We start from the raw sequence: 24,615 nt of genomic DNA on the forward strand, positions 1-24,615 counted from the left end.
TCGAGTAAATCTCCAAAAGTACAAGTCGGCCCTAATAGTTACAAGTCAGCCTAAAGGAGGGAGTTCGACCCCTTGAGAAGGCTATATAAAGAAGCAGTTTGACCTCATTTAACACTCATTCACTTCACAAGTTCGATCTATCGAGGAGAGTTTGATTTGTAGCTGGGAGAAGCAGAAGAAGGAGAACGAAGGTCCAAGGGAAGAAATGACAAAATCTCTGTTTTAGGCTCTATCTCTCTCACACATGCGAAGTTGTAGGGTTTTTGGTGTTGCAGAAGGAGGCCGAAGTTGCAAGTTTGAGCTATAGTAGGACGAAGGGCATAATCCTGTTGCTGGAAGGAGGAAAGCCCTACCTTGACCTCGTTGACCTTGGGAAGAGCTGTCTTGCTCTAGGAAGGTATTAGGAGGAAGGTGGATTAGGGTTTCCATAGAAGCTGCAAGGCCGAAATTACAGGGTCAAAGTTGCAAGATGAGTTGCAGTATTGAAGTTGGCAGGTCTAAGTTGCAGTATTGAAGCTGGCTGTTACAGAACTAGGGAAAGACTTATTGGAGGGCCAACTTCGTACTTGGAGAAGAACTCGGTCTAGGGTTTGGGTCTTTGTATCTCAATTGAAACATATTCTAATAAGAGAAGAGTTTCTGGGTTTTCCCCTTGGAGGGGTTTTTCCCTGGCTTGGAGCCTAATTTCTGTGTCCTCTATTGTTGCTGTTTAGTTTTGATATTTGTTTGAGGAAAAGATCTAACTAAAGAACACAAGAATGTTAACTAAGTTCACAAGAAAATATTAAGGTTAAAGAAAATAAGAATTAATGAGCTGCCACTATTCATTTTCTAATAGAAAGCGACACTGATTCACCCCCCTCTCAATATTTCCAACAAAGACATGCCATTGAGTCCACAAGACTTCTTGTTTTTGGTATCCTACTTGGCTTTCTTAAACGTATCTAAAGGTGCAATTTTTGTTTTCAAAGTGATCCTAAATAATTCCTTACTTCTAAGCAAATATTCCATGTAGGGCTTCCATGAGTGATAAAGTATTGGCTAAGTGGAGTACAAATAGATTAGCTATAATGAAGAGCAAAAATCAAATGTCTATAAAAACATAAATTATTATCACCAATGGAAATTGAGCAAAAAATGGACTTTATAAAAAAATGAGACTAAAATTGGTCCTTGGAGGATAAAAAAATGCCCTTCAAAAGTTTTGAAAATGAAGATTAAAGGGGTAATTATGAGGGAAAATTGAGAAAAAACAATTTCTAAACCATAGAATTTCTAGACCACAAAAGAATACACTTTGCAATAAATTTGCATATGACAAAGGTATGCTCGTTTTAAAATATAAAGTGTAGTAGAGGGGGCTTCTTGTAGAGTGATGATGTTCTAGGTGGTGTGGTTGTGGATGTGGTTCAAGTTGACATTTTAGGTGGTGGTGGTGCCTTGTGGCAACAATTGGTGGTGACACAAGGCGTTATGAGATTGGCACTAACATGTGACAAGTTGATCTAGTAGAGAGTCTTTGTGGCAAACAAAAAGGTCCATGTGATAGGGTGTCTATGTGGTTGTTGGTGTGGATTATTGTCCATGGCATTTGTGTGGTAACGTAATGCAAGGAGTAGAGGGGTAGGGCCCACATGGTGCTCTTTGTGTGCTCCATGTGGCAATAAAAAGTCTACACAATGATGATTCATTTATTTGGGGTCTTTGTTATGGTTTCAATGGCAAGGTTAACACCCAAAGCTAGCGTGATCTCCGAGAGGAGGGGCGACTTCATGTTGTTAGAGAAGGACTATGACAATGATTATTAAAAGAGGGTGACAGAGGGCTTGTGACTTGGGTAGTCTACCAAGGTAAGAGTCTTGTGGGGAGTGGCTTGGATGTTGACTCTAAGGGGTGGTGTCCTTGAGTTGTAGGTATTGTTAACCAAAAGGAACATGGCAACTTTGTTGTATATAGCACCCACAACCTAAGAGCAAGGCCTTATTAGATAAATGAAGGTCGTTGAAATGGTGGTTACCTGTGAGAAGCATAAAGAGGTTGAGGCCTAAACAACAAGTATCAAAACAAGGGAATTGAGAACCTTAAACAAGGTGCTAAGCCCAACAAAGTAAGTAAATGAAGGTTACTAAAAATGGTGGCTTCGTTGTGAGGAGCACAGGGAGGCAAACACTTGAACAAGGAGGGCCACGATTGTAACAAACATTGAAACAAGAGAATTGAGGACCTTGAACGAGGTGCCTAGCTCAAAAAATTGAGATAAAGAGGCAAGAAGGTCCACACATGTTGTAAAACATGTTGGAAAACACCACAACAATATTGGAAAAACCATGAAGTATAGGAAATAATGGTGTTAGGCCCTCACATTGAGATGTAATAGAGAGTAGTAGGGCAGAACAACCACGAGCAAGTAGTGTCGATAAATCGAAATCAACAAAAAACCAATGAGGGTCTATAAAACATCTTGAAACCATTGGCAAAAAAATAGGCAAAACTCGGGAAACTGCAACACCATTAAAAAATACAAATTATATTTATTTTTTCAAAACTATAAAAAATTAGAAAAAAATGACAAATTGAAAAAAAAGGAAAATATTGCGTAAGGAAAAAGTCATGATTTTTTTGGGTTTGAAAAACTGTGATTTTTCGGCATCAACATTGCAAATGAGACTCGAAGGGGCTTGATTGATGGCCTCTTCATCCAACAAGAGACCAAAATTCTTCAACAACAGAGGTTAATCTTGCCAAAAAACACCATTAGAAAATTGAAAGAGGCTTTATAAAAATGAAATTTTTTGCCAAAAATATTTAAAAACAATGACTTCAACGAATCAAGAGAAAATGTTCAAATATTCGGCATATTGAAGCCGTTTTTAGTGAAATAAAATGCACAGTTGATTGAAAATGGCTTTTTGGATACAATGGAATGGTCTTTTTTCTTCATGATGCATGAATATTGACAAAATTACATAGTAAGCTTGGATTTTCAAGAGTTAATAATAGAAGCTTTAGAGGTTCAATTCCACACACCACCTACTAGTCGAATCATGAAAATAACAATTAAGGCTTTGACATGCACTTATAATGCATTCATATCCATTGCAATCTACCTCGATCTTTAAACAATTGGGGGTTAACCTTGTGATAGTTTTGATACCATATTGAGAAATGATAGGTGGTTAGCCACATGAATGAACAGTGCAAAGAAATAACTCGCTCAAATTAAATATAGAGACAAGATTTATGTAGTAAAACCTTCGAAGAAGGAAACATCCATGAAGTAACAAAAAAGTTGTATGATTGCTTAAGAAGAGGTTACATTTAATCCAATACTCCAATCATGTAATGTGATGCCTACAACCTTGACAAATGACCCTCCATGATCTTAAAATAAAGATTAGGAGCCGATAAGACTATAGGGCATTCATCAATTGTTATGAATACAAAGATTATGAGATTTATTAGATCACTAATGCACAAGAAAGGATTGTGATGATTGGAACACTGTGAAAGCACACCAAAGTAACATTGTGAAAGCACATATGAATAATACATTAGACCAAGTTGGTCATAAGCATCCTCCCAATGTCTAATATTTTGATTCCTAACGTCACCCCTTAAAAACAAATTTAGATAGGATGAAAGGTTTACAACGTGATCAATGGAAGAAGTATGCATTATGCTGATTGGATCTACATTTAGTGGGTACAGTCTCTGATGATGCAATTGACGATCCATTGCAAGAAGATGGTCTCATAAGCCATTGTGCACATTGAATTTGGCACCCTTCCAATTCTGGATAGGTTTCTTGTCTTCATAGGCTTTGCAACTTGCTTGATTCAATGTCAGGACGAGATACATACACTTACCATACCCTTTGCTCTGCAATGGGTATCACTTTGAACTTTTTAGGGTGAACAAGGGCTTGATTCTTTGAAGCCTCCTGGTTGCTTTAATCTATTGGCATATCCATAGAGTGTTTATGTGTTTTTAGCTATTCTTGTTGTGTTGTTTGCCATCTTTTCCCCTTCATTTATAGATCAATATGGCGATCAAAGGCAACATTATCAATAGATATAAAGTCCACTTGGGTCTTCGTTTCAGATGCCCTTTGATCTAAGATGACCTTCTACTTACAACATTTTTGGAATTGAGGGGTTGTCTTATTGTATGCCTTGAGTATACTTGACATCACTGGTCTCATGGCCTTAAGTTCCCTCTTTTATAGTTTAGCGTAGGCTCTCATAAGCTTCATATTTAGTGTGAGCACCATAAGAGATAATTTGACGCTTATGCCATTTGTGGGATGTGGAATTTGAGCATTACATTTTCAAATTTCATGTATACTAGGATATTATGTGGGGATATCATTACCTTTCATGTGATTTGGGAAGATCTTTATTCACCTTAATCTAATATCCTAACTAGAGGCGTTTAGTTCTTGACACACAAGAGGCGGTTATTCTTAGATGATAGAATTTGTAGGTTTGTTTTTGGCATCTACTTGTTAGGTTGATTACCCATTTTCTAAGTGGCTTTCAACACTTGGTGGCGTCAAGTGATTGACATATTTTCTAGTGAGTAGCACATTAGGACCGTATTAATGAGTCCATGTGCAAAGTCATCTTTCAAAGTTGGGTCAAGTTTTTCCTACAAGAGCTAGGTGACCTTGTTCTTTGCGTAGATTTGCTTAATAGCCCAATGTCAGTTAAAGCCACATCACAGGATTCTTCTATGCAATCTCAAGTGCTCGTAGAAAATTTGCTTGTGGCTCCCATATGCATCCCAAGATAATCCCTCTAAGTTCTCTTAGCCCTTAGCAGTGTATATATGGCATCATTATATGATGCATTGGATCCTTCTCAGTGCTTGAATCCATAACAAATGCTTATTCCACTCCACCCTCTACTTCCACACCCTGTATTATAGACATTTAGTTGATCTCTTACACACTTCTCTTTCTTCTTCGATATAATATTTGGTTCATATGTCCTTATTTTATCTTGCTTTCTACTTTTGGGGTAGCGTAGGGCACTTATATAGAGTGGTATTGCTATTTGTACTTTCTAGTCCCGTTGACCTATCATTTGGCCATTTCTTGAACTTCAATAAAAATACTTTCTTTTATCCCTAGTGTTGCTTTGCTTAATTTTAATTGATAAGTTGCTTGCATGTTCAATGTAGGAGCTTCGATGCCCAAGTCAATTGCTTACAAGTTGTATTTTAATCATTGTTGCAAAAATTCGACTCAATAATAACCTAACCATAATCATGAGGCTTAATTAAGCCCAGAGATATTGAGACAACCTTGTTTTGACCTCTAAAACATGTTGATTTGACCTAGATCTAACTAGTTTGACTTGACTTTTTGAAGAACTAGTTGAGATTTTCAAAACATTGATTTGGAAAAAAAAGACATGTAAGTTCATGAAGTTAATTTTTCTCTTTTAGGTTTGTATTTAATTTTCAATATTAAATTTATAGTTAATGATTTCATTAACTTAAGTTTTAGCATTAAAAATTAAAAGTGGGATCCCCTTTTTAGATGGACCATAGGATCTCACATAGATAAAGTAGGAATTGGTATGTTTTCAAGTTTTTTGTAGATTTAACAATGATTAAGAATTTCGACATTTCAACAGTTTGTGAAATAGGGAAGTGTTTATCCTCTCTCCTATAGTCCTCAAGTTGAGCATTGTAGGATTGTGAGATTGAAACATAAGAATTGAACTTTAGTAAAGAAGAATTAAGAAAATGCTTAGAGAGCATGTGTAGGTAATGATATTAGTGACCTCATTACTAAAAAAGGTTAATGGTGCCTTGTCTAGACTTTGGGTTGGCCTAGGTTGTTATATTTATGTAGTGTTTTCACATTTTGTCATATGATTTCAGGCTTGACTCCGAGGCTTGACTCATGACATTAGATAGTTTGAGAATTTTTGTTCAATTTGCTTTTTGGTTCATGAATCTAAATTTCATGCTGTAATGTCCTCTACGAATTGAGGATGAATAAAGGACATAATAGCCTATCGATCTGCGTAGGCTACAGTCCTCACTAAAAGGGAAAACCCCAAAATATCCAATATTGGGGTTTGGAGTAAAATTTACTCAATCAAGCAGAAGAGACCCCTCTTGGAAATCTATAAATATACGAGGATTGAATTCATATTGGAGCATCAAGTGTGGATCGTCTCATTTGTTTCTTGAGCATTAGTTTTGAGGGTTTTAAGACCCCTTTCTCGTTGTCGATTTCGGTGGTGAAATAGTCCGCCCTAGTTGACACATTTTATCTTCAGTGTTCCACGGGGTCGTGTCCCCCCACATGGGGGTCAAGTTTCCTAGCTCCCTCGCGCTTCGGGGACTTGGGGATGATTAGGGGTCATCTCCCCATGCTCCCAAAAAGCAGGGTACAAACAAATTTTTTTAAGGGGGCGTTTTCTCGATTTTCGAGGTCGAATCCTCCAACTGGGGTCATTTCCTAGGCGTAAAGGGTCGTGAGGGGTCATTTCCCTAGACAAAAATCACAAATTTTCTTAATGAAACAAAAAAATCCTAATTTTTATGAACCGGGAAGGGTTTAAACTTTAAACTTTATTTTCAATATTCATTTCACATTCTTTCATCTTTTCATGGTTGATCCTGATTTATTCATGCAGCAGTTGGATGCAGAGACTAGCGGGGCATTACCTTGAGCAATTATGCTCATTTATGATTTATCAATTGATATGTTCTTATGTTATTATAACTTATTTGCTTTTCTGTATTAGGCTTCAGTTTATTTTGAATCTTGATATAATGATATATTAGACTTGAGTCTTGACTCTATAAAAATCAGACTTGAATTTTATTTCAATATTCAGTGTTCATAGTTGGAACTTCAATATGGTTTAAACTTCAAAACTTTAAACATTTATTTTCATTGTCGATTGTTAGTTGTTATACTATACAATTACAAACTTACATGTATGATGTATGATTATATGATATCATGCTTTTTGTTTTAAATTTGTTTTAGACTTCAGTTATATGATTCATCGGTTTATCATTTATCCTTCATGATGTAAGTGTTATATATTATATAATGATAAAGACAGTTACATTATAAATATTAAAATTTCAATGATATATGATATATTTTTATATTTATAAGTTTTTAAGACCCCGACGCCCCCCCGTGTTTCCTAAAAATTGGTGGGGAGCTTTTGCATAGGTCGCTCCTGCGTATCCTCGTTCCCTCGCCCCACGTCCCGGAAACTTGGTGGAACATTGCTTATCTTTTCTTCATTTTGTTCCCGGCTTAGGGATTCGATCTGGTGGGGGTAGCGAAGTTTGTTTCTTGTTTGTTCTCCTGTTTTGGCCATAAGAAATCATCGAATCAAGTGAGTGGCTCTCTGTGACAACTCGACGTACAAGATCTATGAAGGAGATTGTATTTCTATGGAAGTTGAGCGAAGGTTCTATTGGGAAGTGAAGGGTTTGTTTTTCTGATGCGAGAGGACCAGGGCATATCTTAAAAGCATAAATGGTGGCCATAAGTAGAACGGAAAAATCCTTAAAACTCTTTGTAATTCCTCAGGAGTAGAGGCTAACAAAACCAAGTCATTAGCAAAGAGGAGCAAGGAGATCGAAACATGGTGCAATAGGTAGCTGTCACCTTCTTGTATGTGCTCATGGAGGAATGATTCGAGCACATCAATATAAATCCCAAAGAATGTCAGAGAGAGGGGAGGGGAAAGCCTGAACAAACCACAAGGTTAAAATGATTTGCAATAAATGACTCAAGTGACTAGAAGCATGCTTGAGGAATTTGGCCTGAAACCCATGCTCACTAGCTGCTCTGTTGGTACTCAAAGCTCTGGTTGCTCTCTTGATCACCAATTCAAAGAAGAGGTGGCATAAGGTGGGAGGGGAGGGGATATGGGTGGAGGGTTGTCCAGGGATGTCACAAAGGGAGGTGGTGTGTGAGAACATGGTATGGGGGTCAAGGTTGGGAGAGATGGCGTGATGTCTAGGAATGAGGGCCTGCCAAAAAGCTTTCAGGGAGTGGCAAAGAGCTATCACAAAGTTTTGGTCTTTGCTGGGAGAGGAATGTTCATTTTTTGCGGTGAAGTAGTCTATTGTAAGATTTGCGGAGGCTACAGGAAGATGGGTCATGCGTAAGCGTTGTTGAAGAAAGTGTAACTAGGTTCGGTCTTCATAATGACATGATCTTTGTATTTTACGTAATAACAGAAAATAAATTATGTTGTAATTTTGCTGCATGGGTTTCATGAGCAAGAAGTGTCATTAGATGAAAGACTTCTTCTTGATGTCTTTAGGATTTATTTCTATGTCAAAGAATCATGTCACGAGCTTCCAAGACCAAGATCAAAGCCTCAAGATCAAGCTATAGAAGTCTGCAAGTGAAAATATTAAATAGAGATCATGTCGGCTCAAATAAATGAATAAATTAAATATATATTTAATTGACATGTCAGCTCAACACAAGGTCATGTTGGTTCAGAGGTTCACGTTGGCTTGCATATATGACACAACCACTATAAATACCCATGAAGGGTAGACGAAAAAGACATAGAAAATTTCGGATGGTTCTGAGATTTCACGTGGAAGAGGAGCCGCAGTCTAGACATGGAGTCGCAGTCAAAGCTTGAAGCCGCAGTCAAGATATGAGGTTCAGTTTAGACATGGAGACACAGTCAAAGCTTGAAGATGCAGTCAAGGGTATCCGCAATAAAGGAGCAACAGAATCTGTCTAAGGGCATCAGCCATTGAGGTAACAATCTCGCATTCCTCTCTCTCTAAACTCACATGAAGGAGCAGGCCCAAATCTAGGGCTTGACTGCACCTCGATTGGGTATTAGGTGCAGTCACAGTCAAGACCTCGGATAACTGTAGCAGTATAGACACAGCAGTGACATGAGGTTTGGACAATTTCGGCATTACAGGGTCGGGATAATTTCGCATGAATAGGAGCAGTCTTCACATCATACTCCTGTAGCTACAGAACTTCATATGGAGATGGAACAGTAAGACAGTCATGCCATAAAGATGATCTTGGTATTACAGCGAAGGATATTCGGACCTGCTATCTAACAGTCTCGGCATGACTGTGACAGAATCTTGGATATACCACAGAGAGATTTGGATCTGTACATATATGTCTCAGTGCTTCTACTTCAGTACATAGTCTCGCATAACCATATCAGATCTCAGTGCAATGATAAATCTGGTTACTGTCTCAATCTATATTCATAATGATACTTCAGTTATGATCTCGTTCTCATGGATCTCGATGAAGGCTACAACAGTGATGAATATCGTAATGAAGCAATCATGGTGCAGCAGTGACCTAGTTGGAGGAGCAGCAAGATGATGATCTCGGCAATGATCGAGGAAGAGGATTGATGGCTTGGTCTTGGAGAGGCAGATTGTGTCAAGGGTCATGGTCTTGGTATTCGTCAATAGAATCTCTATAAGAAGAATTTACGCATGGGTTTTCCTCTCCAAGAGGGAGAGGTTTTGGCCCTGGCAGAAAGCCAAAACATTTGTGTTCTTGTCTCTTTTGTTTTGATAGCAGTTTGATGAAGTTAACATACACATGCTAATAATGAAGTAAACATCAAGCTAAGATAAATTGTTTAAATACTTCACAAATTGTTATCATGTAACGAAGAATCAATTTAACTATGCATGCCCTAGATTCTACAACAAGCGTGAGGCATAGACGCTTACGAAAAGATTTGTTCTCATGATCAAACCAACGATTCATAGACCAGGTGCCAGGGGTAGTGTTACGGGGAAACTTGCGAGTGGAATGGGGGTAGGAGTCAAGGGCTGCTTCCATGAATGCAGTGGAAAGTGTGTTGTATTTAGCTGTGGTTGTGTCTAAGGCTCTAAAGTCAGGGATGGAGGGAATAATGTCTTGAGGTGGGTATTATAGGCATCCGCATGATCCCTATCAGAAAGGAAGGTGGTATGGGTAGGTCATCAAACCTTTGATTAGTACCATGCAGCGAAGGGGAGTCTCCTAGCATCACAGTGAAGGTTTATTTCATCTAGAGTTTTAAGGATTCCACATTCATATGTTTGTTTGGGAAGTGACTCACAATGGTTGAGTCCTTGAGCTCCATATCTTCATTCAGTTTGATATTATCTTCTAAGTGTTGGTTTACCGCCTTGGCCTTCTGTTTAATGCACTTTTGCCTCTTCCTGGCTTTTCCTGGCCCTAGACTCTCTTGGTAGTTGTTATTATGCAAAGCAATATGCAACAATTTGTCCTGCTATTTTTTGTGTTTTTTTGGGTGTTGTATAATTCACTGTTGGGGCTATCAAAACCTTGAAGGAGGCTTGACAAAATCTACCTTGGAGGCTTCAGTAGAACTCATTAAGAAGGAAATCTTGCAACACCTCAGGTGCAAAAAGAGCAGATGTGAGAGTGTGACAGTGCTTACTGCTCAAAGACTTACTAAAGCATAAAAGATTGTGTAAAACATTCCACAATGAAAATGCTGGATGTTATAGTCGGCCATTGTGATAGACAAGTACTCATCTAAATGGTTCTTACTATTTACATAAGGAGACAAGAGGATTCACTGTGCCCAATATTCTAAAATCATAGAAGCCCCCTCACCGGGCCACCAAAAATGCTAGGGATTAAGGTATACCATTCAAAATGTCTAATCACCTAAAAATAGATATGCCAGATGACATGTTAAGATACCAAAACATTAATTCCACGAGATTGCATGTAAATTCTTAAGACATATTGGCTACCTTTCTTATTAAGATACTGTGATAGTGGACATGTATTGGATGAATGGAATGATGAATAAAAACATATATACTAGGTCACATATTAATATACTGAAACATGTATGAGATAAATGCTATGATGTTACATGCAAGTCCTTAATACATGCTATCTAGTATTCAGGTTAAGATAGCATGGCATGTATTAGAAAAGTGAGGTGAAATTGGAGATGGTAACAACAAATAAATTGGAGCTAGAAATTGATGTAGATGACAGAATAATTGTTGCACTTTTCTCCATCAATATGGGAGGAAATTGATAAAACAATATTTCATGTGTTTGCAAGGTTTAGCTAAATTGTAACCACCTTAACCAGGCAATGCATGTAAGAAATCTAACATCTCTATCCATCAGAAATAACATGGTTTCTACTTTTGTTAAGTATCCTCACAAGTGACTTCACAATAGATAATGGAAGCTATACTTGTTGCCATGTTCTGTTTCAACAATCTAGGATTTTCCTAGAAGTATATTCCTTGTACTATAACAATGGGGAGTGAGGGGAAGGCTCCTATTTAGTTCCCATTGGCTTGCTGTGATATAACTGATTATTTTAACCTGTACCTTATCCATATATGCTATATCCTTAGATATTACTATCTGTAGTAAGATATTCTCTTCACTACTCTAAACCTGTCTTTGATGTTGAAACTTTATTGCATAATATCTTGTCTAATTAGAGCTTAATTGAAGCATTTTTGGCTCAAGACTGATAAGTACATTTTATCTTAGTTTTTATTTAAATTAATTTACTCTTCCCATCAAGTCTCCTTTGTGATAAAGTAGTATATTTTTCTTTTCTTTCCATCCTTTCTTTCCAGTTGGAGGTTTTTTGTTTTTTTTTGTTTCTTTCTGTTTCAATGTTCTGGTTCTGACTTTAGGCATCCTGTACTAACACCTTTTACTGTTCTTAGCTGGTTCAAATGATGTGCTAGAATATATGCAAAACTAACCTCTTTTAAGTTTCGGTTTGTGGAAATAAATTCTTATTAATAGCATTGTTAGCTGGCTTCTTGTCTCTAGTTTTCTGGCAGTTATTTTTACTTTCTTGAAATATTCTATTTTGCTTGTGTTAATTATCGCTATTAAAAATGTTTTCAGTTTAATTGTCAAAGAAGAAATGTGGCTTCCTTATAGTTGTTATGTTGCCAAACATGGTTTGCTTCTGCTGATATACTATTGATGCAAAAAGAAAAGTTTTAGTGTACTAGGTTACTGCATCTTTTCATGTTCTCTTCACAATTGTCTGTTAAAAAATTATTTAAAATGCTGAACCAATTATGTATTTCATAGATTTTCTGAATTAATTGCCTTTTTGTTATTGATCAGGTTTGCTACCTGTTAATGCTTGAACTGGAAGCTGCATGAATCTATGACTAGTATTTGAACCCTATCTACTGCAGTCAAACAAAATGGAAGATGTTATTATTTCATAGAGCCAGGGTATTTTATATATCAATAGCTTTGTCTTGCTGCGATCCATGGAGAGCTTAGCCCAACTAGAAGCCTTATGTGAAAGGCTTTACAACTCACAGGATACAGCAGAACGAGCACGTGCAGAGAGCACTTTGCAATGTTTTTCAGTGAATACAGAGTACATTTCCCAATGTCAGTACATCCTTGACAATGCTTCATCTCCTTATGCACTGGTTTTGGCCAGCTCGAGCTTGTTGAAACAGGTTTCTGAGCACACTCTTTCTCTCCAGCTGCGCCTAGATATCCGTAAGATCCTTTGTTCCTTTTTGTCATTTACACTTTTCTTTGTACATATTATGTATCTGGTTTAAGCCACTTTCACAAGCAGCTATATAATAAAAGAAAAAATACATAAGTATATGCTTCCATTGTAACGCCATTACTGTATTTGTTTTGCTGTTTACTAATCTTGCTTATGCATGCCCTTTAGCTCTTGGGTGGTAGGAAAAGACAAATTTGTAAGAGCTTAAGGAGTAAATTACTAAAAATTCTGATAACATTTTTCTACTATTTTCATCAAGCATGCACACAGTAAAATATTTAGTTTTACCTGTTGCAATTACTTTATTGCAGTTCCTTCTAGCATAAACTGTGTTGAGCTGCTAATGTTTTGGATTTTTTGTTATACACGTTTGACATCCTGGGTTTTTTCTGTGGATTGTTCAGGCAACTATGTTGTGGGATATCTTGCTACTAGAGGGCCAGAACTGCAGCCATATGTGACTGGTTCATTGATTCAACTTCTTTGCCGTATCACAAAGCTTGGATGGTATGATGATGACAGGTTTAGGGAGATTGTGAAGGATTCCATGAACTTCTTGAGTCAGGTGTGTAATGCAATTTTCATTTGCATCTGCAGAGCTCTTGCTTATTGAAATTTAATTTGCTTCTTATCTTAGAGGGTATATATATATAACTCTCTCTCTTGAGAGCATATGCATAGATATGAATGACCAATGTTCATGATATTCTGCAATATGAGTGACTAATGATCATGAGATTCTTCCTAGTTTTCAATTTCTGGCGTTGCAATCCTAAGTTTATTGCAACCTTTTTCTGTCAGCTGTCTTGATGGGAATTCCAATCAAAATTTTCTTCTTCAACTTGGAACTAGGACAGTAAAGTAGACAGGTTCCTTTTGGGGTGATTGCATCTTGCATCTCTTCATCCTTTGCCTCCTCTTGAGAGGGGGGTGAAGGATTTTATTCTGTTGTGATAGCCTTTTGTAAATATTGACTTGGAAAGTTCTGGCTTATGGACTCCAGCGTTGCTAGTAACCCACTTGAACACTTTGATCCATTGGGCTGAACTGTTCTTGTGGTTGATCCTTCAGTAACATTTTCTCCCTGAGCGTTTCTTCCAGGTATTGTGCTGACTGAGTTCTTTCCTGTTTCCAAGGTTTTCATCTCTTCATCCTTTGCCTCCTCTTGAGAGGGGGGTGAAGGATTTTATTCTGTTGTGATAGCCTTTTGTAAATATTGACTTGGAAAGTTCTGGCTTATGGACTCCAGCGTTGCTAGTAACCCACTTGAACACTTCGATCCATTGGGCTGAACTGTTCTTGTGGTTGATCCTTCAGTAACATTTTCTCCCTGAGCGTTTCTTCCAGGTATTGTGCTGACTGAGTTCTTTCCTGTTTCCAAGGTTTTCTGGCTGTGGTACTTGGGAGCCCAACAAGAGTTTGCTTAGCTTCAAGAGATTTGTTTGCGAACTTCTTCATTTACTTTGAAGCATTAGAAGATTTGATTGTTTTTTCCTGCAAATATGAGAGTGGCTTCCTCGGTCTCTAGAGTTAGGAACAATCAATTTCCTCTGAAAGTTCCAGGATGTAAACCCCCAGTGGTTTCTGCTGTTGAGGACACAGATGTGCCAAATGTCCTGCTTGAGAGCAGTTCCTAAAATTGAAAGGAATATTTTCATATTCCAAAGACTGCTCCCAAGAGAAATCCAAAAGACTCAAGTTAACTGAAGCTGGTAACAGTTTGATCAGCCCTAAATTGATGCACAGTTTTGCATAATAAAAATTAGTGTGCTATGTTGTGAGATTTGAAGACATAAAGCAGGTCATACCTAAAGAGTTTGTTCCTATGAAGAAAATCAAAGCATGTAGGAAACTCCAAAGGTAGGCTGGGTGGTTTGAACTTTGACGCATGCTCTGACAGGAGAGTTTTCTCAAAAGGATCAAAACCTAGGGTAGAAAGTTTCATAAAATATCTTTCTTATTCATCATCTAGATACACGGTTTGAACATTGCATCTCATCTCTAGGGTTTGTAGAAATTATGAGAAAGTACTCTCAGAGAAACAGCTGAACATCCCTGTCATTGTGCTCCATTTTTTTGAGAAAAATGTATTATATTAACATAGAAATGTCAAAAGAGGAGAAAACTGTTGGGAAATATTGATGTGATTGATGTCAAAGACGGGGAGAGTACATATGTCGAAGACAAATATTTGCATGATGAATGTTGTTGGAAATATCGTCTGGATACCCAGTTTTTTCATATATATTATTTATTATTATTATTGTGTTTGTTACATTGCCGCCCTCTTAAGGAATGCTTTGTCCTCAAAGCATAATGAACAAGATTCTCTCTGGTTGTGCACATTGCTTATCTATTTTTATGGGTTAACTTTGGCACATCAGGTTAGTCTTCTTCCTTGTGGACCCCGCTACTTTTATTTACATATATATTTTATTATTATCATTATTTTTTAATTATATAATAATAAAATAATTTTATAAAATTAATTAATAAAGTAACTTTATAATAATTTAATAAAATAACTTAATGATAATTAATTAATGTTTGACTTGATTTACATTTTTTCTCTTTTTTAAAAATGTGTTGACATCTGCATTATTGATTACATCTTGTTTTAGTGGCTCCAACCACCCTCCAAAATTTTGCGTTCGCTTCATTTTGGAGCCTCCTTCCTCAAAATCATAGCAACTATCCTACATTGATCAGGTACTTGTGTTTATTTGATTTTATTTTAGTCGCCTAACAACTTGTGTTCACTTACTTGTTCCGTCGATCAACCACAAGCTGACCCAACACTTGGTTCACTTCTGGTCATTGGGCTGTTGGGCAAAACTGTGCAATCCTGGAGGGATGACCCAACACTTGGTTCACTTCCGGTCATTGGGTTGTCGGGCAAAACTGTGCAATCCTGGAGGGCAGTCTGTCTTCCCCTCAGAAATTGCGCAGAGCAACCCAGCAGTTGCCCTACACTCAAAAATTGCGCAGAGCAAACCAACCGATACTGCTCTTCAGAAATGTGCCGAACAGGCCAGCCGACACTGCTCTCGAGAAATGTGCAGAGCAGGCCAGCCGGCACTGCTCTCTAGAAATGCGCAGAGCAGGCCCGCTGACAATACTTTCCAGAAATGCGCAGAGCAAGGTAGCAACATTGTTTTGGAAAAATGTGCAGAGTTGGCTAGCCAGCCAGGGCCACTCAGCCTAGAAACAACGCAAAGCTTTCCCTCAGTGACTCTTTGTTGCATGCGCCAGTAGGTAGCCCAGTCCCCTCCAGAACTGCGCAATCCTTCTTTGCATGCTGGGCAACTTTTCTTGAAAAAGCAAGAAGAAAAAAACGAAAAAGCATCCCTAGATTTTAGGGATCTATTTTTAGCAGCGGGAGTTACATGCAAAGTCGATTTAGAAACTCCCCACCAAGTGTTGCTTTTTCCTAGATTTGTGGCATGCGCGTCATAAACCCTAAGTTCGTAAAATCTATTTAGATGACACCTCAAAGCTCATTCTTCACATTCGATCTTGGAGCTGTGGCATTCCCGAGGCATCTAGGAATCTTCGGCACAATCGACACAACTTTTCTGGGTAAGTTTTGCTTTTCATGGCTTTTGCCGCTTTTTATTTCTCGGCTTGTATGAGTGCTGTTTTCTGTGTTTTATTGAACGACTGTTGGTGTTTTAATTTGTTTTAACTTGTAGAAGTGCTGTTTCGAGTTTTGCATTAACTTTCCTTAGTGGCGCATGCATAACACTGTTTCTGCACTAATAGTCGCCATTGCTGCGACGCTCTTCATGAGCTTCATGTTTTTTCCGTTCGACTGATTTCTGTACTTGCTTGAATTGCATGCATGTCTATTCACTCAGGTCTGCACCAACTTTGCACACACATTCAGTCCTTCACATTTTTAGGTTGCCATTGGGCAGATTCGGGTTGTCTTAGCTTAGATCTTGTTTCTCCCGACATGCTTTGCGCAATCCTGGCGGTCCAGGAATTGCACAAAGGTTGCCCACACTGGCTCTCAGCTGTGCTCTGTGCAATCTAGGAGGTAGTGCCCCAGTCCTACCCATTGGAACTGCGCAGTTCCATTTAGCAACCCAACCTAACTGATCTGCGCATTGCGCAGTTCCATTCAGCAGTCAACCTCACTATTGTGCAGTTCCAGTTACTAGTAAGCCTCACTGGTAGCTGAGACTGCGCAATGCGCAGTTCCAACTGATAGTCTCCCAGCCTCCCAGAGTCAATGCCATGCAATCTTGCCCAGCAGTCACCAGTTTGTTGCCCGATTGATTCTCGAGTTGCTTTATGTTCTTAGATGACATTTTCTTTCAGTGAGAGTCTTCCCTGTCTCCAGGTACCACAAGTTTTTGAGCAGCTTCTCAGTATTACAGATATCATGGCCTCTTAGAGAGCTGCATCAAAAGACAGAGTTGAAAGAAGTACTTGAGACGTGGTTGAGTAGGGGTCTATGAGCTTTCTCGTGTACACAAACACACACCTGTTCATTGAGAAAGACATCAAGATCACATGGCAAGACATCAACACTATTTTCGCAGGCAACTTTGAGGAGAATTTGGAGGATCGACATGTCTATGTCAACATTCATAAGTCATGATTGTACAAGGTTGTATGCAGGTATCCCACCTTCCTGTGCTCAGATGTGATCCACTGGATTGTCTCACACACTGATACTGAGATGATGATACCGAGCAGTGTTGGTGGAGTAGAGCTTGCTTCCTTCAGGACGGAAGATTATCAACAGATGTACCATTTGCCACAGCCAGTGATGAGGATGGATGCACCGTTCTACACTCCCAACAACAGCACAAATACAAGAGACATCTTGAAGCGTTGGGTAAGGGAGCCATCAAAGTTCAAGACGACAACCAACCAGATATACAAGACGAAAACACTTAGGAAGCTTACCAATTCTTGGTCATCTTTGCATGCCGCTTGTATGGCCAAGTATGAAGACGTTCTCGTAGAGTTGGGTTGTCATGTTGGATCTGCTGGCAAGTGAAGGAAAACCGTTCAACTGGTCCGACATGTTGGATCTCCAGCTGAAAATGCATGTATCCAATGCCGGAAGTCTGCCCAAGGATCAAGAAGCAAGATTCTTCATTTCTGCCTACCTGCTTGATGCAATCTGTGCCCGTCAACAGTTTCCTGGCATGGGTTGGGCATGGACACCTTCAGAGAATGCTGTGAACGTATATTGCAAGTTGCTCTCAGCAGCTACCGAGGAGTCATGGCTAGACTATCTGACCATTTCATCGTGCCTCTGTACACGATGATCTTTGAACAAGATCTGCCTTGCATGTCCTAGGCAAAAATGGAGGCGTTGCTAAACATTGCAGATTGATACACCTCACCCAATGGCCCCTTCATCAGGATGTACAACGCGGAGAAAGCTTCGCATGTGTTGCCGAGGTTTGCCATGGACAAGCTGGTCATGCAGGAGGTTGCATACCACATCTCGATAGGGTTATCAGCTGGATTGCACAAGAAGAAGAAGGCACCATGGCCTATGCTTCCTTTGCGAATTGGGTTGTACACGATCCAACATTTGAAAGAAGCGGATGTCGAGGTCAAAGACTTCAAGAAGTTTAATTTCGACACCAAGAGTTTCAATCCATACGATCCACATGGCTTATGCAGGGACCACTGTCCGAGAGTGTGCTATTCTTGGATCCACGGGGTATGTCATTGGCCAGAGGAAGACGCATGGAGATATTGTTATAACTCCTCTAGGCGCAATGAACTGTTGGAATTTTTAAGTCTGACACGTTAGAAACCCTTCATGCACTTTATTGATTTATTCCTACCTACTTGTTTTATTAATTAACAAGTTATTTACCATGTAAATACTGGAAATAAATATAAACGCATGCTCAACACATTACAGATCATCAACTGAAGGAAATAGAAACAAGCGCATAAGTGACACTGTTGTTTTTGGACTAATGTCCCCAGAAACCCAATGCGGGAAAACCAATGTAGCTATCTGAGGGTTTGGTTTATTAAGCAGTTTCAGAATACAATCTAGGTGCCAAATCCGACTCACCCAACAGAGAAAAATCTCGGCAGTAGTACCTGTTGTACCTCTGAGATAGTAGTAGGTCAGCTACCAATGCCAGAGCATCTAAAATAATTGTTTTGGGGTTTTTGGTTTTAGTTTTGGAAGACTAATGAATGAGGACAGATGTAGAATTGAAATACTTAATCCTTTGGATAATATTAATATCTTAGCAAAGGGCTACTATAAAGCTTTGCACAGTGATATAGATCAAATAGTGGTGAGAAGAAGATAGAAAATAATATGATTATCATAGTTTCCAAACTGTAAAACAGAAAAATCATAAGTATGAAAACCTTCTAAACTACGTTCCAAAGATTCAAGGCAATATACTTAAGCTTACAAAAGATGCTGATGATTTATTGATTAGAGGGGATTAGCTAAACAGACAGTTCATTAATCCATTCTCTTAATAGATGATCACTTTAGGAGCTTATAGGAATAAATTGAGACACAATTATTCCTACCTAGATATCTCTATAAGTCATAAGCATACGACTGATAACTGGAAAAACTTACAGGATAACACAAACAATCACAACTTAACAAGTAATGAACAATGAATCTTGAACTTCGAACCCTTAATAACTTGAGAAAAGAGTTATTTATACAATAATGAAACTAAGAAAATATCCTAAAACTGATTAAGATTTATTCTAAGAAAGGAAAGATCTTTATGCAAGAAGATAGGGGCAGCTATTGAACTGCTTCTTGCTGTCCCTTTTATTCAGGTTGTGTTGGCTTTGTTGTTTGATATTTTGCCCTTTAAGCTGCTTGATTGTTTGTATCCTTTACACTGGTTTATTCCTTCATTTGATCTTTCATTTGATACTCTCTAAACTCTGTGAATATCTTTTGACCCTCCTGGGTAACCTTCACTGTGTTCTTTTTACCTTTACTGTGCATTTCAGGTTTTTACTGGGTTTTTCAACAGTAAATCCTTTTAGATTTTACGTCACATGGTAAAATAATTTGATATGATCTTCATATTTGTCTTCAAACTGTATGCAAGCTTTTTTCTTTGTAAGCCTGGAACATAAGTTTTTACCTGCAAAACACAGAAATTGTTAAGAAAACATAGGTGACAGAGAAGGACATCAATGGCTTTATTGAGCTTGAAAGGATATTGGAAGGAGTCCAGAGCGTATCGGAAGGTAAAACAATGGCTTTATTGGTCGCAGAGGCTTATGGAGGGTTTCAGTTGTGAAAATAGGCGCAATAAAACAAAATGGTGAATTTTTGGTTTAAACGGAAAAATAGTCTACTTTACGAATTATGGCGCAAAGTGAACAGTGGCCGTTTTGTCGTTATGCGGGGGGTGGTTTTGGTTTTCATCGCACTGCTTATGAGGCGCAGGCGGTTTTGGGAGGGGTCACCCTTAATAATCTGAGCCTGACACGTAGCAAGGGGAGGTCAGAGGAATACCACTTTTCGGGCGGGTAATGCTCGGATAGAGAGCCAACCCGAAATTGCAGAGGGTCGTTGGATTTGAATGTATTGGATCGGACGGTGGTGGAGTGAAAGAGCAGCGCGGAGGGGCCCAATGATTAATAATGGCGGCAATGGCTTTATTATGGATTAAAACTTAGATTAGCGGTTAAATGGAGGTTTAGGTTATTTCTTCGTTTAAATCATAAAAACATTTTAACAAAGAAATTCTTCGCAAAACATGGTATGGCGGACTTGAAATAATATGAATTCGGACGGATAATGATATCGGGTTCGGGTTCATCGCATATCGCAATCGGGGTTTAGCGAAGAAAGGCCCATTGCAAAGGAATGTGATAAGGGCCGGACGCGATATGGAAATAAAACATGAATAATACTGCGTCAGGTCCGGGTTCCCATCGTAATCGGAGACCGCAATGGCGGAGGGTAATGCTTTAGTCGGGACTTGCGATGGAGGCGGATGCAAAATAGCATTGAATTATGATATATATTGCGTTGGGTCTGGGTCCATCGCAATCGCATATCGCAATGCGAGGAGAGTGCATGCACGTTGAAAAGTTTGCGATTCGCGAATATGCAATATGTTATGAAATACATAGTTTTATTATAAAACTTATGGTTTCGGGATACTTTAATAAAGGGGGTTAACATATACAGGAAAGAGAACTTTTTAGGGGTTTAATTCTATAAGTTAGAGTTAATATGAAATATGAGCAGAAAGGGGAAATAGACTAAGTATAATGCCTTTCATGGGTTATTTGCTTTTTGCATATATACATCAATACTTAGGCTAAACATCATTTTGTGGGTTTTTGGGTAAAAGAGGATTTAACATGGGGTTTTCATTTTTCCTAGGCAAAAAGGATTTTAACCTTAGGAAAAGGGGTTTTTATGGAAAATGAATGAATATGAATTATATGAAGGTGGGAAGGGGAAATTAGTAAATATAGGGATGAATGGGGATGAATGGGAAGTTAATTAATTGATCTTGTAAACCTTCATTTGCTTTGTGTAATTGCCTCATGGACATAGAAACATATGGTAAAACATGATAAATGTACATTTTGTCCAATGAATTATCATACTTCTGCAACCTTTCTCCTACTTACCCTTTGCTTATCCTATCATTTTTTCTTCACTTAATGGGTGCATTTAAGCTAGCAAACCCTTTTCCTTTATTTTTATTTTACAAAAGAAAACTATTTAATTCTAACCTTATAACATCCAAGGGCTTAGATTAAACTGATGAGCACCTTATTATTCTCTACCTAACTATTGATTTGCCAAGATTAAACAGTTTGGCCAGATCTTTATTCTCTAACTATAACATCAAATTTAAAGCATGAAGCAGTCAAGATTAAACAATTTGACTGTCATGGGTTGTGGCGTTTATGACAAGCTACACACAACCATTATTTTGCAGAAAAATAGTAGTGGCATTTAGACTTGCTCACTTTCAGAATTTATTTGTTTCCTTTTCTTTCTAACCTAACATTTTCTTTTTGTCTTTGATTTTTTAGGACATCTAACCTAGCATTTTCTTTGATATGGACATCATCATCAAGATATTTTCAAAAGCATTTTTTTTTAATATTGTTATGTCCATATCCTAAATTTACATTTTTCAAAATATTTTTTATTTTTTGACTAGTTTATTCTACCTTATCAAAACTAAAAAATGCTACAACAGTACCTCTCTACTCGGAAGCAGAGATTCCAGCTGAAACTCCGGATAAACACTCCGGCAACGCCAAACCTCCAATTTGCCCCACGAAACCCTAGCGCCAGCCTCTCTTTGGCCCACTGTTAGCCTAGCATCACATTTTTTTTAATATTGTTATGTCCATATCCTAACTTAACATTTTTCAAATTTTTTATTTTATTTTTTGACTAGTTTATTCTACCTTATCAAAACCAAAAAATGCTACAACAGTACCTCTCTACTCGGAAGCAGATATTTTGGTTGAAACTTCGGATAAACACTCTGGTAGCTCCAAACCTCCAATCTGCCCCACGAAACCCCAACGTCAGCCTCTAGGGATTGCGTCAGCCTCTCTTTGGCCCAGTGTTAGCCTAGCATCACCCTAGCTTGGCTTGCGTCAGCCTATGGAGGCACTGTGTCTGTCCTCTGGCCTCTGCATCACCCACGCTGGCCCTCTGAGGCACTGCGCAGCACTTGGCTGGCTCTGCATGAGCCTTGGCTGGCTTTGCGTGAACCCTTGGCTGCTTCTGCATCCCTCTCTCCAGCTACTGCGCTGATCCTCCCGGTGCTATCTCTGCCTCTCTGCTTCTGTATTCACTACCCCTCAGCTGCAACTCTGATCACTCTCTCAACTTTCTCAGCGAACCCAACCCAGAAAGTCGAAATCTTGATCTCTTGGTGTGTTCTTTAAGTGACCCTTAAGCCTCCTCTTATACTTTTCTCATTGACAAATCAACAGCTGAGGTTAAGTCCCTAATCAACAGCTAAGATTAGATTTGGCTTGATCCATGCCTTTTGGACCATTCTAACACAATTTTATATTAATTCACATTAATATTTTAATTTCTCTAAGTCTTAATTATTTTAATACCCTTTCTGGGTATTGGAGATCTCATGTGCCTTAGCCTCTCCACCAATTTTCGTGGCTAGAGCACATCTGATGCTACCCCAAATCAACACTCCCTCTTAGCAAGGATTGTGCTCTAGTAATACTCCTCAGTGAGCATCACTTTGATCATCCGGCATCGCTCCCTGTGCTGATGCTAGGCGTGCTGCTCAACATCCTCTGCACTGCGACTCTCTCTGCATCTGTGCTGCTGCCCATGCCTCTGCCACTGCCACTGCCACTGCTGCATCTGCACTGCAACCCCTCTCATCATGCTGCCCACAACACTACCACTGCTAACTGTTGCATTGCAGCCTAGTTACTGAGAAGTAAGTCACTTATCTCCAAACTCTGACATCTCCGTCAGGCTAGAAACACTCCTAATGCTGAAGCTCCCTTTGCACTGACAAGTGCTCCCTCTCTGACCTCTGCGCTGCTGCAACAACTCTGTGCATCTCACACCGTTGCACACCTCTCTGTGCCATCCTGCACTGGTGCAACACTCCTGTGCCACTCGTACTGTTGCAGCGTGCTAGCCTCGCGCTGTCCTGGGAATCCTACACTGTAGCTCCCTTTGTCGCTCCATCCGCATCCGTCTCTACCGACATCCGCCAGTCCTGCTACTCCTCTTCGGGGCTCCTGTAGTAAGGTCTAATCCAAGAGGCTGGGTACCTCGAGGATCCTGCCCCTCATCGCATGTAGCCCTGTTGATTATAGCTTGATGTCTCCCCACTTCTTCTGAAGTGGAACATGAGCACTCATGGCACAATCATCGTCTGTCTCCACTTCCTTCTCTGCCCTTGTTGGCGCTGCCTTGGTCTCGGAGGGCTCTCCCTTACTTTTCTTCCTTGGACACTGGGTCGTATAATGACCCAACTCCCCACAGTGGAAGCATCTGACCTTGGAGAGGTCCTTCTTCCATTTCTCTTATTTTCCCTTAGATGCTAGGGCAACATCCTCCTCCTCCTCCTTTTTGATTCTGATCCCCTTGCCGCTGCTTCCCGCCTTGCTCAGCCTTTTGATCTCTTCTTGGCGAAGAGTAGCCCACATTTCCTCCCAATTTGGAAGGGTTGCCCTGCTCAATATGCTCTGAACAAACACCTCCCAGTCTTCTGAGACTGCTTTCAGGGCTGTTCTCACCACCAATTCTAGATCCGGCGTTGCCCCTATGGAAGTTAGCTGATCCCGGATCTCCTTCAATCGATCGAGGAATGGGTCGATCTGTTCTCCCTTCTTCATCTGTTATGATCGCAGCCGATTTTCTAGTAGCATTTTCCTCTACACGGAAGTATGCTGATACAACTTGGTCAGGGCCTCCCACATCTCTTGTGTCGTGTTCTTCTCGGCAATATGTGGTACTATATGATCCTTGACCCTATCAAGGATGATACTCTTAGCCCTCGCCATTGCATCCTCGTACCTATTGTTATCAGCTGGGTCAACTGGGATAGCTATCGTCCTCAAGGTGAAGTGCTTGACACGATTCCTGTCTAGTATAGATAAGATTCTAGCCTTCCAGACTATGAAGTTTGAGGCTGCATCCAGTCTGTCCTGGTCTCTTACACCGTGTAGTGCCATTTCCCTGCTCCTCTACTTCCCTCCTGGAAGTTCTCGGTATGACTCCTCTGAACCTCAATTTCCCTCCTGAAGACCCTTCTGCCAATGTCGAGATGCCCCTCCAATCGTTTGTGCAACTGCAAAACTGATCTGGATTCCTTGGCTTGAAATCCACCTCGACAACAACTCCCTCTACCTTGGCCTTACCCTGTTAGGTACTGTTTTGACTACAATACCCCACCAGCTCCACTCTGCAAATTACTCGTAGCCTCCTAAACCCCAGCGACCTGAAGGTTAGAGCTCCTAGGCTTTGCGCAATCCCGACACTAGCAAATCAGCCTCCTCATCCAATTGCGTGAGCCCTCCTGGCCTTTGCGTGGCTCTGCGTGAGCCTGCCTTTGCCTCCCTC

General features: G+C 39.5%; 1 protein-coding gene across 13 annotated transcripts in view; it reads left to right on the forward strand.

The window, feature by feature from the left end:
- Positions 1-24,615, forward strand: part of LOC149185213 (ARM repeat superfamily protein) — a 378,063-nt gene that overhangs the window by 44,220 nt on the left and 309,228 nt on the right. For all 13 annotated transcript variants that reach the window (XM_089417804.1, XM_089417816.1, XM_089417818.1 and 10 more), the window contains 2 exons: positions 12,137-12,529; positions 12,950-13,110. In XM_089417804.1, coding sequence (XP_089273930.1) covers positions 12,289-12,529; positions 12,950-13,110 — 402 coding nt within the window. In that variant the 5' untranslated portion in view covers positions 12,137-12,288. The remainder of the gene's footprint in view (positions 1-12,136; positions 12,530-12,949; positions 13,111-24,615) is intronic.

The sequence above is a fragment of the Pinus tabuliformis genome, chromosome 3_2 (genome assembly GCF_031772625.1).
Source record: "Pinus tabuliformis cultivar Carrire ecotype Pingquan chromosome 3_2, CPIR1, whole genome shotgun sequence".
In the NCBI taxonomy this organism is placed as follows: domain Eukaryota; kingdom Viridiplantae; phylum Streptophyta; class Pinopsida; order Pinales; family Pinaceae; genus Pinus; species Pinus tabuliformis.